At 31.2% G+C, this 21,566-nt stretch overlaps 1 protein-coding gene across 4 annotated transcripts in view; it reads left to right on the top strand.

The window, feature by feature from the left end:
- The window catches only part of LOC134706870 (pleckstrin homology domain-containing family G member 7-like), a 75,408-nt gene that overhangs the window by 25,662 nt on the left and 28,180 nt on the right, over window positions 1–21,566 (top strand). For 3 of the 4 annotated variants that reach the window (XM_063566205.1, XM_063566195.1, XM_063566223.1), the window contains 2 exons: window positions 18,747–18,872; window positions 21,041–21,117. In XM_063566205.1, coding sequence (XP_063422275.1) covers window positions 18,747–18,872; window positions 21,041–21,117 — 203 coding nt within the window. Of the gene's footprint in view, window positions 1–6,221; window positions 6,649–18,746; window positions 18,873–21,040; window positions 21,118–21,566 lie in introns of those variants that run through there. The other variant, XM_063566213.1, reaches the window with a different exon arrangement.

Here is a 21,566-nt window from a genome sequence, read left to right as displayed (position 1 = left end):
GAAGGTAAATCCAGAAAAGCGCCTCGGACGCAATAAATTATAAAACGTGTTATTTTCCATTTTTTATTATGTGTTAATACATAACAAAATATGTTTTGCTATATATTCACAAATAAAATCACAAAATACTGAACTCTGAGGAAAATTCAAAAAGGAAAGTCTCTAAACAAATTGCAAATTTAAAAACTCTAACACATCAAACGAAGGGAGTACAACTGTCATATTCCTTACTTGGAACGTGTATTTTTACATGTACAGTAGACCAACGAAATTTCGCGAAGGAGTAGACAAATAACACTTGTACGAAAAAAATATCTTCATAAAAATATACGTTATGAAGTTAAGAATAAATAATGCTAAATTTCAACCAAATCAGTTTAAAAGCGCTTAACAAGAAACAAAGTATCCGCGAAAATAAACTGGTGTGTAGAAAAAATGTACCAGGATTATGGTTGAGTACGCTCAAGACGCGCGTTTCTTCTACATAAGACTCATCAGTAACTCTCATATCAAAATAATTATAAAGACAAACAAGTACACAGTTGAAGAACTAATAAGATCCAAAATTCCAAACAGTTGTGCCAAACACGACTAAGATAATCTATGCCTGGAATAAGAAAATCGTAAAGTTAAAGGAAATTTATAAAAATGACCAATTGATATTCATGTCCAATACCGAAGTGCTGAATACTGGGCTGGTGACACCCTCGTGGACGAAACGTTCACCAGCAGAGGCATCGACTCAGTGGTGTAAAAATTTATTAAATGTACCAGGATTACAATTTAGTACACCAGAGACGTGCATTTCGTCTACATAAGACTCATCATAGAATTTTTCATAGATCACACATATCCGTTCAGTGTATGTTTACTTATTTTTGTTAACTAACATATATCAGCTGGTTACGCCATTTCAATCTATATTTCATAGTGTGTCTGTCATAAGTTTGCATCCCATTGATGCATATCCAACCAACTACTTCATTCTACTTTTGTGTTGAATTGAGTTATCATTCATATGTTCATATTTGTAAATTAACTGTTAACAAAATTTAGAATTTTTGAAATACTAAGGCTTTTCAGGAATAGATTATCTTAGCTGTATTTGGCAAAACTTTTAGGAAATTTGGTCCTCAATGCTCTTCAATTTTTTACTTTATTTGGCCTTTAACTTTTTTTTTTCGAGCGTCACTGATGAGTCTTTTGTAGACAAAACGAACGTCTGGTGTATATATGAAATTTCAATCCTGGTTTCTATGATGCCTTTATTTATTACATCAAACCATAGTCCCCGTTGCATTTTTGTGTTTATTTGATACATACGACGTGGCTCCGTAATTATACATCTAGTTATTGTGTTATTGTGCTATTGTACATTTTTGTATTAATGTCTTTCAGTTTTGCTAATACGCTTTTTCTATATGAACTTTTTTCTTCCATGTTACATATTTGTTTATCTTTAAAGGGATTAAGATTATAACACAATGTTGGCTCCTTTTTGACATTTTTACCTATTATGTCTGTTTGTTTTTGTTCACACATCGCTGTCAACATAATTGAATATGATGCGACTAGCATACAAGTGCGAGATTTATCTAGGTATAAAACCAGGTTTAATTCACCATTTTCTACATAGGAAAATACTCGTATCAAGCCTGGAATATGACAGCTGTTATCCATTCGTTTGATGTGTGTGAGTTTTGGATTTTTCCATTTGATTTGGTACTTTCCGTTTAGAATTTTTCGCGAGGTTTGGTATATTTGTGATTTTACTTTTTGCATAGGACTTTCGTTAAATTTTGCAATTGTAAGACGTCTGGAATAAATCATATTTTTTTTGCTTAATTAACAATTCATTGACCAGGAATGGATATACATATGTTAAACTTTCTGTCAGTATCCGTGAGTGCTCTCAGATCTGTACTTAAATTGTGACTTTTTGTTTGGTTTTAAGGATTAATACGTAAACTACCACATTCGGTCTGTATTTTTCTTTAAATGTTTTCTGCTTTATATCGATCTGATAAGCTAAGTCCTTTTCAACTGATGTTTATAGTTTGTTCTTATGTTGTACAGTTGCATCACTGTCCGATGTTAGGGGTGGGATGGCGCCTTCAAATATATTTAGTCCTACCACATTCATTAGATGTCGTTGGTCCATATTTGTCGTAATATCTTTTTTCGTAAATTGTTTTGTTATAAAGTAGACCGTAAGTTTTTAATTGATTTGTTTCATCTTTTTCATGTCAGTTCTATTTGTATAGATATAATAAGATGTAGTATAATGGCCAATGTGATAACTGTCCATCCAAGTCAGAACCATAAGAGGTGAACGTTTTGTCTTCAACATGGAGCTTAACTCACAACGAATAGTAAGCTGTATATGGCCCAAAAAAATAGTATAATACCATTCACACGGGAAAACCAACGTTCTAGTCTATATAAAAACGAGAAACACTTATAAACCACATGAACAAACGACAACTACTGAACATGCCTTCTAAGAAATAAGTTTCTATGTTGTGTCGGCAAAACATTACAAACCAAGATTAAATAATTCAAAGAACAAGTATTTAAGAATTATAGTGCAAAGGCGCATGCCTAGTGTAAAAGTTTGTATTTTTTAAACAGCTGCTGTTAATAACAACGTGTAAATTGAGCTGGTTTTCTATAATTGTTTGGAAGAGACACATTAAAGTTTGAAAAGGCCGTTTTCTTACGTCATAAAGATTGGTTATACATGTACAATTGCATGTGTAAATCAGCTGATAATGTTTTTAATTGTATAAAGAAGAGCATTTTGCAATGTATTATATGATGATGATTATCTAAGGATGGTCATATTGAAATGATTTAATGGCATGATTATGACGAATATAAGAATAATGACATCAATGACATACATTGTATAAGCAACTTTGTTCAGGTGGTATGGGAGTCTAAATTAAAAATGATGAATTTGTTCATTCTTTGCCAAAACGTTGTTCATACTGACATATTTATCAAAAAGATAATAAAAATGATGGGTCATCGCACATTTTCTTAAGCCACATGTTGTGACAAAATGACACGTTTTGCATGGATTATACAGAGAAATAAAACACTATTCTGTGATTAGAAGCTAAACTAAAAAATAAAATACGAGTAGATAAATGTTAGAAAATGCTTTGAGAATATCAAAAGAAAAGATAGGGTCACCATGCGTTTTTTCCGGCTAAAATACAAACTAGCGAAATTCCATGTAGATTCCTTCAGAAATGCACTATTATAAAGTTACCTCCCCTTAAAACGTCAATTTTAAAACTTATAAATCAAGCAAAACAATAAACACTTGTAAAAATGTAAATGTTTATAGGCTATAATCTTATAACATCTTCGTTTAGTTATATGCATTCCTGCATCAAATTTTGATAACTAGATTAAAAATCTGGACCTTAGGTTCTCTGTTTTTTACAATCCAAGATGGCGAAAGACACCAATACCACCTTTTAAAAAAAACATCCAATACAGCAAAATACTTTGGTTTGAGTATTCTTTTGTAATAGGGATTTTAAAGACCAGTATATGTCGTATATTGCAAAACTCTTCAGCTTGGAGAATATGACTTTATCAACGATTGTTTATCTTGTGATAGTATTGGCGATTGTTTTGTATTTTAAGTTATTATATATTTATCGTCCGTGCTCTTCTGTATTTATTTCCTGATTATGGATGGTTCTCGTTTTTACTTTAAGGTGTTTTCTCCTTTTATCGTTTGTTGAAGGTGTTCTGTTGACTGAAAGTCTTTTCACCATTTGACGTTAAGTGATGGTTTTTTGGTTAACTGAAAGTACGAATGCCTTTTATCGTTTGGTGATGGTGTTTTGTTCATTGAAAGTCTTTTCACCATTTGACGTTAGGTGATGGTTTTTTTGTTAACTGAAAGTACGAATGCCTTTTATCGTTTGGTGATGGTGTTTTGTTCATTGAAAGTCTTTTCACCATTTGACGTTAAGTGATGGTTTTTTTGTTAACTGAAAGTACGAATGCCTTTTATCGTTTGGTGATGGTGTTTTGTTCATTGAAAGTCTTTCCCCCTTCAATCGTTTGATGATCGAATTTTGTTGCATGACAGAAATTTTATTAGCCTTTTATCGTTTGGTGGTGGTGTTATGTGACGGAAAGTCTTTTCGACCTTTTATCTCTTGGTGATTGTGTCTTCGACTATCTTCGACTACAGGTATAATTATCACCTTTGTATCTTTTTACAAAAGAATATATGTAAATCATGAAAGAAACCAGAAGCATTGATTACTGGTTTAAATGTCATGTCAAATGTTTAACTAACCTGTAAATATTCATTCAAGGTTATTTACAGTAATTTGTCCCAATGGAACAATCCAGAATTTGACATTTATTCTGCACATATATAACAAATAACTAAGTTGATTTTTCTAGACAACGATAACATTTGGATCATTTAACCACTAAAATATTTAATCAGCATGCATGGTAATTAAATTTGCAACTACTATGCTATTCTCAAGAGATTTAGACAATAGATTCAATAACAATACAGAGCATACAAGTTTCAGGTTATTTTAATCCTAATGAATAATTGTTATTTAAGGTGTTTTTTTAAAGTTTGATCGATTTTACCCAATTTTTTATATAGTTATTTAAATAAATGACATTGAATAATGTAGTAAATATGTTGAGTTATCATCTGATAGTCACGGTATATCTCCCAGAATGTAAATATTCCTATATAGCAATACATTATTGTAGGATTTGATATCATCCAGGACATAAAATAATCCATTCAAGATTTTTAACTCTGGCACTTCTGAGTTGCATTGTATTCCTTTGAACTTTAACGGTAAAAATTGTGATTGACACATTTCATTGATCTTGCGATTTTATGACAGTTTTTATGGTTTATCACCATCGACGCAAAGTATTTTATTTCTTTTGAATATCGGTTCTCTCTTACAGATCAAGAAAATAAGTGAGAGATTATATAAGGATCTACAGAATGGAAGACATGCATATTGAAAGTTTTAAATTGTTGCCTTTTACATTCTATTTCATGTATACAGGAGATGTCTGTGATAGTAATGTTAGTTATGGTATTCCCCATAGGCAGTTACAATTTGTAACTTCTAGAATACTTGTAAAAGGACTAAAAAATATATGTCTAAACGGAGAACAAATCAAACTAAAATACAAGATCCGCTTTAAAAACTGCAAAACCGCGTTTCAATATCTTTATTGGTCAAATTATCATATTCTACATTAAAATAATTATCTAGAAAGTCTTAAAAAAGTAAAACTTTTGTCGTTTTTTTCATTGTCATTTGATCATTTGCTTTTTATTTCTTTTGTTTTGACCATTCAACTGTTTGGATCCGAGCACACTTGATAAGTATATTAGTAAAAACTGACGAGACTTCAAGCTTTATCTTTGGTGACCGTTTACAGTTTGTATCTGTAATATAAAAAAGAAGATATGTTGTGATTGCCAATGAGACAAATATCCACAAAAGACCAACATGACACCGACATTAAAACAACTACAGGTCACCGTACGGCCTTCAATAATGAGCAAAGCCCATACCGCAAAGTCAGCTATAAAAGGCTCCGATAAGACAAAGTAAAACAATCAAACGAGAAAACTAACGGCCTTATTTATGTAAAAAATGAACGAAAAACAAATATGTAACACATAAACAAAAGACAACCACTGAATTTACAGGCTCCTGACTTGGGACAGGCACATATATAAATAATGTGGTGTGGTTAAACATGTTAGGGGGATCCCAACCCTCCCCCTAAACATGCGTTATTAGTTTGTATCTATTACAGTCATGTTCATTCAAGTTCGCCAGTCTCATGGATAGATACTTGTTTATAATTTATTTGTGGTTTTGTTGTTGTCAAATTGACCTCGTTTCATTCATATTAAAAAAAACATTATCAATTTCCTTGATTAGCAAACATATCATATCATCCATTTCTCATCTGAATATAATTTTACAATGAATTCAACTTTGCAAAATAAAGTATAATGTTAATAATGAGATAAATTCTTCAGAAAAACCGATATACCACGAACTGTGATTTAATCACAATGTAACGGACAATCCAATAGGCAGATTCTATGATAATGTAGCATCTTCGATTTTCCACCTTGTTTGTACAATAAGTAATCGGCCTATAAGTACCAAATTCAAGCCAATCATTTCAATCCGAATGGAGCGATTTGTGTCCATTCGAGTAGCTTTGTAATATCCTAACGCGCCATCAGTTTTAATCAGACCAATTGTGTCGATGGTGCTACTAGTATTATTAGGCACAATGTACAAAACGGACTAGAATAAGTAATAAACTAATACTGTGTGCTTAAGTGATTGGAATGATATTAATATTAGAAATGATTAATTGTGATAAGTATAATCAACTATCATGAATTCGTTGAGAGAGCAACGTATTGGACATGGCATTATGGTTTGAAAGTTAAACTTTGTTGTTTGGAAAAATAACACAACATATTTTATAACAATGTCGGTCAGACGACGTCAAAATTTACGCAGAGAACGTTTGAAAAACTTACGTCATGGAAGCACAATAGAGGAATTATCATTAGAGGTTGAAGATATTGATGTTCAGGTACAGTCATACTGATTTTTCTTTCTTTTTAAAGTAACTATTGATTTTCAGGTACAGTCATTCTGATTTTTTTCTTCCTTTCCTGAAGTGCTTAATATGGAATATCAGGTTTTCAGTTTACCAGTTTTGTCCTTCTTTTTTGCCAAACGTTTATGGGTATTGTTTGTAACATGTATTTCTCCAAAAAATCACAATGCATTCTTCTTTAACGCAACTCTTCTGCATAGCAAATTTAAAATAAACAAAATAATATAGTGATGCTGTTGTAACCGATTCTTCTTATAAGTATAAAACAAAATTGACAATCGTATGGTTTCTGTCATCAAGTATAATCTATGCTGCATTTATAGTCTTATTAAGATGAGTCTGATGATTATTTATGTAGAGTTCTTTCGTTTTATTTAAAAATAAAAAAAAATATTATATCAGTAATAAAAAACATAGCGTGTATGATAATGCAGTATTGGAGGGACCAAGTTGGTGACATGGCGACAGTCATTTCTTCAGCAGGGTTAAACAGACCATCTAAAATCCATCAACTAACGACGCCAAGAAGATATATATTCTATTGTATGCGGGTTTTTTTTTTGGCTGAATTTTAAACTGATATAATATTTACGCGCAGTAAATGTTAAAGTCATTTTGTGAAATGCTAATTTTGGAACCCAAAATATTTCAAAAGATGTTATTAAGTCTTATTTCTACAAAGTAAAGTCATGATTTACAAGTTTAAATGTGGAAGTGTGCGCAAATATTTTGATTAAGCTCTATGAACAGTATGTCTTGAATATATAGATTAGAAAAGGAGCACAATAATCATAAATTTAAATCTTTGAATTTTATCTTATTTTAATTTGATGATTTACCGACTTCAAAAAATATTGTTTTAGATACATTTAGCGTTAACGCGGGTATATTATTATGCATGATGCCCGACTGGTACAAATAAACATTGCGATAAAACCACTTATAGTCTGTCGGAGTTGAGTTTTATCTCGGGTAATGCTCATCCGTATTATCAACGAAGATAAACCTTCAACAAATTATGTCATGCAATGTAGTAAGCAAACCAACCTATTAGGGAAATTTTTCAAAGGATTGACTGCAATGATTTGTGATACATGCAAAAAGATCTTATAATCGAGTTATAACGACGTGATATTTCATTAGAAATAAACTTTATAATAGTTTAATATAAAGTTATTCAGTGTGCAATACACATTTATCAACAACGTACCGAAGTCCAAATGTAAGAAACCAAAATATGAAAACATCAAATTTAAAGGGAACAAAAAATGCCCAAACCATGTCATTTTCATTTACGCACACTGAAAATAAAAACTATCAATATTATAAAACGCATAAAAACTGTTGACACTGTTTCTAAAATCCCATGTTTTTGTGACTGAACCATTATTTAAAGTGTTGAATGTATTTACGAACAATTGTCTAGTCTTCGATTATCGTGTTTCATGCTTTTAGCTCAATGTAAATAATGTTATAATATATGATTTCCCTATAGTACTGTTATAGTTTCAGTGTCTCTTCGAGGATACGGCTATCCGTGATTCTTGTCAATAATATATATATATATGTATATGACTGGCGTATGACATCTCAAAGGCACTTATACATATAAGGAACATATATGTATATGTGCTTGACCTATGGCTGTGCGTAATAAAGCTATTATACAATAAAATAACAGAAAGCTTGAACCCTTTAAAAGGGATTCAGGAAAAGTAATATGTTTGTAAAATTGCTGTTCGGTGTGACCTAATGACCTATAATTGTTTACATTTTAAACAGTGACTTGAATGGAGAGTTGTCTTTTTGGCACTCATATACAGCTTCTTATTTCGAATAACTCATTAAATGCGTATGAACGAACTTGCATTGTAGTTTCATAAGACATCTTATATAAGAAACGTTAAATATCAATAGTTGTAGAGTTTAAGATACAAACAAAAAACGTAAAAAAGAGAAACATACGTTCAAATACTATCATATTCATAATTTCTATCATTTAACTTGACATGTTTTATAAACTAGATCCTTCATACACGTGAAGACCAAACTAAGATTACATCTAGCGACGGATTTTATAGAAACCACAAATTTCAGCTTTGAACACAGGAAGTTGTTATTTCAGTGAGAATATAAGAATTCGGTTAGAAAATATTGGATATCGGTCGGGTGTTCATAGGAGACCAATTAAATTGGAAAACAATAAACATCAAAGGACTTTTGTTGTTGTTCTGCATCTTGACAAAGAAACACGTTTGTTATAAAATGGCATATTAAAAAACGTCACGCATTGTAACTGTTTTCTATTCTTTTTCTTGGAAATAATTATAATTAAAGTACTGCTATACTAAAAGAAACACTGTTAAATAAGGTTGTGTCTTTAATTATACCCCCGCTTTAAAAAAGGGGGGGGGGTATACTGTTTTACCTCTGTCTGTCTGTCCGTCCGTCCGTCCGTCCGTCAGTCAGTCCGTCCCATGAATATTTTTCGTCGCATTTTTCTCAGGAACTACAATACAAGGATTTCTGAAATTTGGTTTCAGGGTTTATCTGAGTCAGCTATACCGTGTGATGCGTTTTCAGATTCATCACTCGACAACTTCCTGTTTACGGAACAATTGCATATTTTTACACTATTTATTTTTTCGTCGCATTTTTCTCAGGAACTACAATACAAGGATTTCTGAAATTTGGTTTCAGGGTTTATCTAAGTCAGCTATACCGTGTGATGCGTTTTCAGATTGATCTTTTGACAACTTCCTGTTTACCGAACACTTATATGATTTTACACATGATAGCCAAGTTGAAAATTTTCGTCACATTTTTCTCAGGAACTACAATACAAGGATTTCTGAAATTTGGTTTCAGGATTTATATAAGTCAGCTATTGCGTTTTCAGATTCATCACTCGACAACTTCCTGTTTACCGAACACTTGCATATTTTGACACTATTTATATTATCCACTTGCGGCGGGGGTATCATCAGTGAACAGTAGCTCGCAGTTTCACTTGTTAGGCATTGCACCAATATTATTATACAGCCTGCACTTCTTTAACTTTGACCGTCTGCGATATATACTAAGATTGTAAATTAAATCTCCCGCTTCTTTTCCTTAGAGGTTTCCCAGCAGATGCCGTGACAAAGATTATAAACGAAAGCAAGGACGAATTTCCTTTGAAAAGTGATAATTATTCTGCATAAACATTATGAAGAATAATTAAATTGTTACAGTGTATTCTTGACTTTAAACACATTGTCAGTCTAAATTAAAGAGATCAAGGAGAAGGAGCGAAAATTTTGCGAAGTATGTCAACACTATTGTTAAACGCAAAACTACGACAACAAAAAAACATTGCACAAAACACAAAAAACCTTCTTCTGAATGATCTCAATCATATGATAATTTTTATAAATTTCCTGTTTACAAAACTTTTTTCGATCAACGAAGGATTTTCTCATCCCAGGATTAGATTACCTACGCCGTATTTGGCAAAACTTTTTGGAATTTTGGTCCTCAATGCTCTTCTACTTCGTACCTATTTGGCTTTATTATTTTTTTAATTTGAGCGTCACTGGTGAGTCTTATACGTCTGGCGTATCAAATTATAATCCTGGTACCTTTGAAAACTACTGGCAGTTATTTCAATCACCAACTAATAACAAAAGAAGGAAATGTGGTATGCTTGCCATGAATAAACTCTCTACCAAAACCAAACCGATAAAGACCTGACCAACATTTCACCATAGACAAACCAACACGGATGTGAACAATATTTGTTCCTTGTAACCATCGGATTTTTGCTGTGAAAGTATATACAAGTACTTTACTATGTTTTTAATCAAAAGTGACCTAAAACGAAAATCAAAATGCATCCAAGGTTAACTTTACCAAAGGGAGTTGAAATCTTAATTAATTTCTGCAAAGCGAATTTATCAAGCATTTTTCAGATTAATTAACATTTATTTTTATGTTGAAAAACTAATTTCTATAAAATATAATGTAATTAAACTTTGTTAAAGGGAATCTACTCATCGATAAGACATTCTATTTTTATAAAGCAATTTTGAACCTGTTCACGGGATCGGTTCGATCATATTAATTACAAAATAATAGACAGTTTCCTTAAGGTTGTTTCCTCTCCTGACTGTAACATGCAATGTATCATTGTAAAGTTTCCTCAAGTGGCCATGTTTGTCATTTAAAAATAATTTCCGTTAAAACAATGAGAAAAAAAATAGTATGAAAAACATCTAATCAAGACCTATCCTAAACATTTGCAGAACAGACGTCACTAGAAGATGATTCTTATTGCAAAATGATTTGAATTTATGTGATATCAATGATGTCATATATCACGATATGCTATTTTAAATTATTTAAAGTAACATGTTGACATGTTCACGAATGTTAAACTATAAAAACGGTTAAATTGCAAATGAGAATTGAATTTTTGTTTCATTTCGGTTTTCACTGAATTTTCAATTGATCACATATGTACATGATGGTGTTGCTGAGTTATGTTTAATTTAGTTTAAACACTATTTTATTCAAATACATTGAATTGGATTAGGAAACAGGCATAGCCTATGAAAGCATTCTTAATGAGGTTATGTATTATACATTGACATTGTTATTTGTTAAAGCAAAACACAGAAGTATCCATCTTTGATTGACAGCTATCTATAGTTCTAGAACGATCACTTTAATTTTAATCAGATAGGTTTAAATCTTAAATATGTAAATAAAGTATGCATAGTTGGGTGGATATATTTAACCTCCATCCAGCTGGTAATATTTAAAAGTTTTTTGCCATTTAATGGGATGAAAATTATTACTAAAGGTAGGAAAAGAAAAACCATCTTAGGGACAACATCAAAAGTTCAATGTAGGATAAAAAAAACTTAATTCACATAGTTTTTTGCACTGACCCCCCTACCCCCCTTCTTAACTTAATTTGGGAAAAATTGATTTACCTATATGAATATATGTAAAATCGATTTAGGATTAACAAAACTTGCAGCAATGTTGACACCCCATTCCCAAACTATTTGATTTAAGTTTTTTATCCTACATCAATCTTTTGATGTCGTCCCTTATTTCTCACAGGGTCGTGAATTTTCCCTCTCGGATCTTCAAACACAATGGTAATGGTCAAATCTTTAAAACTTTGATAAAATAGTATTTTCAAATATAATACACTGTAGTAACATCAAACTTTAAATTTAGATATGATGATTTATTGAGACATGATTTTTTGATGATATAAATGATACTGTAAAATTTGAAGATTGATAGCTTCGAGCAATTATTTCATAACATATTGTTTTAGACTATTCGACACAAAGAAATTCATACGTAAGCTTGACTTTAAAGTGTTTTTATGTATTATAGTGCAATAATTTAATTTTTGATGTAACACGTCTTCTGTTTGGCTGACGTTATTTTGTTTTCAACCCATATACATAATTTTAAAAAGTCATATGACCGTGACGTCATCAACGTTTTTTAATGCTTTTCTACAGTTTAAAATAGAATTTAGAATTAAATTATAAGAAATGACTGTAATATTTTTTCTGTCTATTTTAAATAACATAACAAATGTGGTGCACACTGGTAAATAACCCGCTATACGGGTTATTCAGTGTGCACTAAATTTTTTATGTTATTTCTTCATAGACAGAAACAATATTACAGTCATTTCTTTATAAAATATTTGTGGTTATGTGGACAAATATGTCTGTTCTTTTGATTAATATATCACATATCCGTTTTAAGGTGGTATGGGAGTCTAAAATAAAAATGATAGAATTTGTTCATACTTTGCCAAAATGCAGTATCTATTGATATATGTTGAAATGAATAATGAAAATGATAGGTCACCGCGCATTTTCTCAAGCTACAGGACGCGACAAATTGAGATATTTTGTAAGGATTCTACAGGAAAAAACACCATTTTGTGGTTAGAAACTAAACAAAATGATAGAGTTGTTAAATACTTAAGGAGAAGATAGCTTTCAGACAATGCTTTGAGAATTTCTGAAGAAAAGATAGGGTCACCATGAGTTTTTTCCAGCTAAAATATAAAATAGGAAAATTCCATGTAGAATCCAACAGAAAATGCACTATTTAAGAGTTACCTCCCCTTAAAATGGCAATTTAAAAAAATTATGTAAACACTATCCCGTATTGGCAGATTTTTTAACTTATATCACAACTGTCAGATAGACTAATTGAAATTTTCCAATATATCAGTTCGATCATATTTATCACAGAAATAAGAGATAGTTTCCTGAAAATATCTGTCTCGCAAGCTGTTTACATGCAAAACTTCAATGCAAGGAATTTCTATGTGATAATGTGTCTTTGTTTTAACATGACATTCGGATAAAAGCTCCTCATAGTATATAAAGTAACAGTCATTCAGGTCCAAGAATGCACATTGTCATTTTTTCATATTTGTATATCTGAAATAATTTGAACTCATGTAAACAATAATTTGATGTATGCTTTGTACGAACTAATCCAACAGTACTCCAATATTCGACAGTACAAAAAAAATATTCAAATGCATATACTACACAAAGATGAATGGGATATAAAAGACCCAACATGAAAAATATGAAACAAATTAATTGTGAACGCTAATGCCCTGATTAACAACAAAACAATTTACGAAAAGCAAATATGACAGACAAGAACCAACCACAACGACCGAATTACAAGCTGTGGACTTTGGACAGGCACATAAAGAATGTGATGGACTTAATATGTGTGTGAGTCGAAAACCTCCCTCCACGAAAAAACAACTTGTCCCATATTTAAGATGTGAACATACTAATATGTATGAATCAAGACTGATTTTCTGAGGTTTTTTCAATTAACTAGCCCAATTGAAATTAGACGGTTTGCAGTGAGACATATCACTCGTTAGGGACAAATTGTTCAACTCGGATCCGTCTATAGTCTTAAAGCCGCCTATTTAAAGGATTTGTTATGGAAATATCACACATGAATTATTTATGTGTTACGATAACGATGTCTTACTATAAAGCAATGATTACTATTTGTAAATTATTATTGATATTTGGATCCTTTCTCTAGATAGACCCACTGGAAGTTTTCAAATTATCAATAACGAATGGTCATGCAGCTAGGAATGCCAATATATTGGTATACAATACTGAATAGTTGGATATCAACATCTCTAATGATTTCAAATATAGTTCAAATATAATTATTTCGATATGTATATATGCTGAAGACCGTAATTTGACCTATAATGATTAACTTTTATAAAGTGTGACTTGGATGTAGAGTTGTCTCATTTGCACTCATATCACATCTTCTTATATCTATAGATTATACTGTTTTATGTGTTAAGTACTCCACTGTAACAGTCTAATAAAACTATCGTTTGATAATATTACTCTCTAAATGTAGCCATAGATATTTCTCCACAATCCGCTTTCAATCATAAACCGGCTAGACAATTTGACTTCTTAAGTTCAGTCCCAAAACAGACCGCCATAATGCAAATATAATTATATTAGAATTCTAAAAACGTTTTCCCCACATCGTTTTATTGATACCGGAATTCTTATCACTGATAGAACGTTTTTATGGTCTCACTGCATAAGAATACTAACACGAGACAATTTTGTATATATATATATCGTACAGCTAAGACATATTGTTACCTTGTCAGGAAAGTCGCCTCCCAAAACATCAATATACTAATAATATTGTTACCTTATTTAAAGCTATCAACTATTTAATGGATGGTATTACTAGTGAGCTCAGTGAACGACAAATTGTGTCGAACAGATAATATATTACTGTATCTATACGGAGAAAACTTCATAATGGTGAACTTTTTCTTGTCTTTTTCCGCACCCTAAGAAGTTTTCTGCTCACGAAATAGCCTAATTATATTTCCTCACACATTGTGACGTCGCTGATAACTTCTCATTAGACATTATGACGGAGCCGATAAATTGTGCCCACCTTTCAAAGCTGTGATACATGTATGAAAATTAGGGAGTGACTGAGCTGTAATACGAAAATTAGGGAGTGACTGAGCTGTAATACGAAAATTAGGGAGTGACTGAGCAGGGTGATCGAGGCGAAAGAAGGAGATGTACAAGTAATATTCTCTACGGCCAAAATGAAAAAAGCAGTTATTTTACAGTCAATTAAACTACATTTTTATGGAAACAAACTATCGTAGTAATCGTTTTATTTCATATTTCACGAGCAACAAATGTATAAATTTAAAACTATTTTGCAAACCCAACTGTTATAGTGTCTAAAATACTCTATCATTTTTATACATTTAAAATCATGGATTTACCTTCATCAGGAACGTTGAAAACTCAATATTTGTAGGCCAATGGTATTTAAGAAAAAAAAGAGTTGAAGAGGTAGATGACCAAAAATAACTCAATCCTTTTATTGTCATTTTTTTCTGAGAGATTTAAAACTTAGTTACGACACAATTTATACGGATAATTTGAGAAAGATTTTAATGAATCATGTAAAGAACGAAGTGCTTAATACTGAGCTGTTTATACACTCGGAAACTGATAGTAGAAACAATGCGTTTTGTTTGTTTCACGTACGTAAAGTTTCCAGTATGTACACAACTCTCATTTTTGATTCAAACATATAGAGATTGTGTAAGATAATGAGCAATACAACAAACTTTGTTTTAATTAACCCATCATAGATACCAGGACTAAATTTAGTATATACGCCAGACGCGCGTTTCGTCTGCTAAAGATGATTTCACAAAATACTTCTCTATTAGGACTCGTCTCCATTATCTTTAGCTATGATTTCTGTTCTGGCTCGGTTACATCATCAATGTGTTACATTTACTTAAATTGCGCCTTTTCGATCATGGAGATTCCAGCTTGTTTACAATACCTTATATAACAGATATTCAAAATGTATTCAAGACATGTACTCCGTTTCCCTAATAATCAATAAAAACTGAAAAAGATATAACTTAAGGGATAGATGGCGCCTTGAGATTAGGCAAAAAAATAATTGTATTTCTGTACTTGTCAATTTGGTTTCCAGTTCAATATGTAAAGTAGAGTGTAAAAGAATATTGTTAGCATGTATGTTATATACAATCAATTGCAATAGCTGGTTAAATGTGAATTGGAATAAAAAATAACTTTTCTAATCTCGTACGATTTTGAAAGAAAATAAGGAAAATATTTTTCTGAGCGTTTTGGGGGACAGTGGTGCAACTTGAAAACATATAACGAAACTGAACTGATGACGAAACAAAACTGATGACGGATTTTCTACCCCTTCCGAAGCACTTGATATACCCCCGATGTTTTATGTACTGTTTGTCCTTTTTATTTTGCCATGACGTTGTCAATTAATTTGAATTTCTCTTTAAAACAAGATTATATAAGACTATAGCTCTTCCTTATTACATGTACTTGTTTAATGTCAGTTTTCTCTAGTATTCTACAAATAACTTCCAATTTATTATATATATGTTATTTTTGTAATCTGCATTTTACTGGAATTTGATACTATAAGATATTTAAGTTCTCATATAGAAAAGGTTCATTGTAATATTTGTATTTAAAAGAATGACACATTCTATTCCAATACACAATGCAAACACAGAAAATAGAAAATGTTGTGCGATATTGAATAGAAATATTTTCTTTTGTCTTTCTGATAGGTTCCATTAGACGATTTCCGACACATTCTTATCTATGTTAACAATTCTAATATAAATTTGCAATGCATTTGTTGATGACCTGCGTTACTACGTCTTTTTTTGTATTTCACATTTGATGAATATAACATTATATTAATGATTATGTCTTAACTGACAGTCATCAGGAATGTCCGTAAACGCTAAAATTACATGAAAAACATGATCCGTGTATGAATCTAGTAATGGTAAATCAAAGTAATTTAACGCATCAATGTTTATATTTTACTCTAATAAATAGCTATAAGTAATTGTGAGTAACTGCACAACATAAGAACAAATTATTCTGATCAGTTGAGAAAGGTTCCGGTTTTTCTGGTTGTTAACAGGCTACGACAGGAAAAATGTAAATCAACTCAAACGAGAATTATTACGGCCCTATTTATACCAAGACTATAGGTCATTGTCTACAACGGTTGAATAAAGTAAAACGTATAAATCAATCAAAAGAACGGACGACTAAATTAACATCGAAGACCCATTGGTGGCCTTCGGCTGTTGTCTGCTCTATGGTTGGGTTCTTGTCTCTTTGACACATTTACACCCAAACCAGCTTAGCCTCCTAGTTGAATGAATGGAATCATATTTAAAAGATTGTGTGGCTTGATTTTTACGAGACTAAATACCTTGATATAAGTACTCGCGGTAACTTAATTGTATTCAAAAGTTATTCACCAGCTCTTATTTACATTGATATAGAGCTGGAGAGTAGGCAAGGAAATCCTGCAACTTATGACCCGGTGAATCAATTTAAATAAGCAAATTCTAGTTCAATATAATGTCTGTTCATTAGATCTATTACATTATCTATAGTTGAAATGTTGCATGTGTAATTGTTTCGATCGTTAGTATGACAAAGTGTATTCGTTAGTGTTAATTAACCTATATTGACTACCAAACGAGTCTGTTACAAAATTCACAATTTAGTTACAACTAATGTAACTCTATTTGTCCATTTTTATATTTTATTCCTGTACACTAAATATAGGATTTTCTTTGAAGGACAGTAACCCTGTTATTTAAGCGGAGTAAATTAAGACTAATTCCATAACACTACTATAAAACGATTTACCATTAACTTCCCAGCTGTAACCGGGTTAGTAGAAACCATGTTAAATCCGTTAATATAACCATATTCTTGTTTATTGTCCACCATTAGTAACAACACTTGTCGTTAAAAACGTTTCTATATAAAATATCTGGTATTGGACAAATTGGAAGTGAAAGGCTTTTATGAATTCCTTTTATGATGCTATGAATTTACAGACGTTGTTTATGCATTTGCTGGAATAGTTAAGATATAAGATTGTAAACAAATTGTTATGAAACTTAATTAGTCAACACCAATAATGTCCTTGACATTATAAAGTTTATGCGTTTTAGTCTTAGATACACTTAAGGCAAAGCACGTAATTATGTTCCATGATTATCTTCAAAAATTATCACTTATATCTACCGATTTAAATAGTTAGAATTTACTTGATAATCAAAAATATTTATGTTCGTCATAAAGAATAAATACAGATATAACCGCCTAGTGATTGGTATTCAAACTATTATTTGTAATTTTTTCTGTTACTTTTGTCAATTTAGTTGAAGATTCTGGCATGAAGAACCCAAACAGAACACTGATGTTAGACCGCATGAAATATAAGATGCTTCGTAACATAAAATAGTATTTGTCCATCTTAACATGTTCTACTGATTGTTGTCCATGTGTAGACCTTGGTACACGTACAGTTTCGAACAATGCTAATACACTATCGTAAAGCAAACCTTGTGTTTTACCATTATAGATACATGTATATCAACATTTTGAAAATAAAAACTAGCAATATCAATAAATAAACAACGCTCGTATGATATTGTCATGTAGTTTATTAAACAATAGTGAGAAGGGCGTGACAAAGACGTATTAACCAGCCCAACTCTCCAATTATGAGCAGGATTTAATGTCCTGTATTTCTTCAATTCTTAAAGGAATATATGTATCTAATGAACATACAATCTTGCAACATTAGCGAGCTCTTTTTTTGCATGAAATGTGAACTGCCTTGTTGGATAGATCATGGCAATATAAAGAAATTTTTTGTGCAACACAAAATTGAATCTATGTATAAACAAGTTATGGATAACTTCAAAACTCTCAATATCCTGTTTGTAAGATGATTATTACCTTTGATTAATCACTGAGCTATAATGAAAACGTTTGAAACGGTTACTCATTGATGTCATACAAAATAATTTCCTTCTAGAGGTTTTAATTTCTGAATCTTCAAAGAGTTTTTATATTACATTGAATTGATTAATTATTTGTTAACAGGAGAGGCGACCATTAGTGAGACGAGCCTCTTCTAGTCTGTCAAGTTTGACATCTGAGCATTCCGAGGAGTCTGCGGCCCCACCAATTCCACGACGAGGAAGACGCCTAGCCATAGTTGATACAAAGGTACTAACTTGCTTTACATAGTAAACAATTATACTTTTGCATATAACAACTTGCAGCCTTTTATTTTACGTACTTTCATAAAAGTGAAAAGGGACACGAAAACTTCCAATGAAATAACCAGTAAATCTAATTATGATTCAGTTACGAACGATTTATCAGAGCTGGTAATATATTTATTCGAGACATGGTTTATGCTTTGCATTTGAACATAAAATGATATTAATAACATGCCATTAAGTGTTCCCTTTCAGTTAAGTAAATGCATGTATCATTTTATCAATATAAAACATACTAAAAATCTTAATACAATTTCTGCTGTATGGTTTAAGAGATTCCGAAAATGTCAGGGTTTATCTGAAAGTCGTCGTGATATTAAATAAAAAAATAGAGAAAGTGTACGCGATTAAAGTTATCAGTGTTTTATTTCGTCTCACCATATGAATACAAATATATAATACAATCATTATTTGAGATTTATGTCTTTAAATCTCTATATATAAATTGATAAGTACAAGTTCTACATATCCTTAAAATCTAATTTCGACTTGTTTATAACGACTTTCAGATTTCTTTCGTTGACTGTTTTGTCCTAAATCTGGCCGTTGTATGTTTTTTTCGTTTGTGTAATGTCAGGTATTTTTTCAACTGACTATAGATGGTATGTGTTTGTTTATTGTTGAAGGCCGTATGGTGACCTTTAATTGCACTACCCCGCGTTATCTGGACTCGATTATATAATTGACGCTTTTGCAATTATACCATATCCCTAACTGCAAAAAAAATATATGCATTATAGATGACTGTGGTATAATTATACATGCGAAATTGCTTATTCGTGTAATTAACTTTTCTGTTTGAATTTTTGTTCTTTGTTTTTTCCTCCGACAAAGGAAACTAGTTTTATTAACTTTTATACGTGAAAGAACTCGATGATCGTATGGTATTTCCATATGTTGTATGCTTATGTCGGTTCTACGATGTTTTCTCATGTTTCACTGGATTTTAATTTTGGTTTTAATCTAATTCTAATTTAAGGAAAATTGCCATTGTCTGTCAAAACCGTGTTGCATGATCTAAAAATTAATTCCGTAAAACCAAAATGTTTACAATGAACGGGATTAGCTATTGGGTAAATTGTATATTGGAATTAATTAAGCGTCATATCTCTTATATAACTGAATGTTCTCTGCTAATTATTTGTGCTTCTGCAAACGAATAGAGAAGTTAATGAAATGTTTATATCTTCTATGGTATGTTATTTGTCAAAGAAATCAACCTTTGCTATTTTTGATTTTTTATTATTTTGAGGAAATGACGCACATACTTGTATAATAAAATGTATTAGCTAATGTTAATAAAAGAACAATAAAGACACACCTGTATTATTTATACTATACCTCGGATAATCAGACCTGCTTTAAATGTCAATAAAACAGTAACGTGCAGTGTTATTTGCGTTATACAGTCATGTTTTACTTGCTATTATATCAGTACTTGTAACGGCTTGTATATGTTAAAAGGATTCACGAGATTCTGACGAGAGTTGAACATCTACTGCTCCTCATTTATTTTATATAATACACGATATGGTTAAAGGAAACAAATGATAAGTCGTTGAAACCAGATCCCTTTCCGCATTATGGTTAACTTTTTTTTTTTTTTATAAACTGATATATTCGTACATGTATGTGAAAAAAAACGATTACAACGATATCAGATTAAATGTCAGTATCAATAGGACGTCGTAACTGGGATTTTATTTCTCTACAATATTCATGGAGATTGAATAAAGCAATGTCGTCGTTGTTAAATGTATAATAGCTGACTTTAACCGACAAAAAAATGGAAACAGGCCAAAATATGTTTACTTGCCTTTAAATTTGCACGAATTTCAATGCTTAGTTTGCGTATTTTGTTTTTATTTTGTATGTTTTGGTGATGTTTTTATATATTTATTAAGCTCATGTATATAGTCAATAAAAAAAATGACGATGTACGAATGTTTCTGTTTTTGTTAGTTTGTTTCGCTCTCTAGAACAGACATAACATCAAAACTATATTCAGAAAAAGTTGTTAGGGTAGAATAAATATTTTGTTTTATTCTCAATGTTATTCTATTTATGTATAAAATATTCACCTGTATTAATACCATTTATCATTTTGTACAGAACGTAGGTGACGTATCACCAACTCCAATGTCATCTGACGCCACGCCAAATACGTCCTGTGACGAAGACGAAAACAGGTATTATATTATACTTTTGATATAAATGTAGAGTCGAAGATCGTAAATGGGTGCAGTATTGAAAATATTTTTATAATAGTAACTTATTCAAGCTTTTATTTGTAAATAATTACAAATTATCCATGTCTCAGAATAATCCGTACGTGTCTTGTTTTGCTGACAACAATCAAAGTTGTTTTCGGATAACGTGCAACATCTATGATAGCAGTGCTTCTCGTGATCTCATGACAACTTCATAGAAATGCATATAGTTAAAGAAACAAAATATTTGATACAACTCGCAGTTTTAGGCATGATCCCAGATGGTTGTAAGATAACAATATTGTTAGACGTTCTGGATGCTTTTGTTTCTAATTTCAAAGGATTGTTAAAGAGCTCCATACAAAATTGATTTCGGTCAATGCTTTTACATCCCAATTACTTTTAGATGATAAAATGTTACAAACGTT

This window comes from Mytilus trossulus, chromosome 1 (genome assembly GCF_036588685.1).
Source record: "Mytilus trossulus isolate FHL-02 chromosome 1, PNRI_Mtr1.1.1.hap1, whole genome shotgun sequence".
Taxonomy (NCBI): Eukaryota; Metazoa; Mollusca; class Bivalvia; order Mytilida; family Mytilidae; genus Mytilus; species Mytilus trossulus.
Note: the sequence above shows the minus strand (reverse complement) of the source record. Positions and strands in the feature narration are given on the sequence as shown.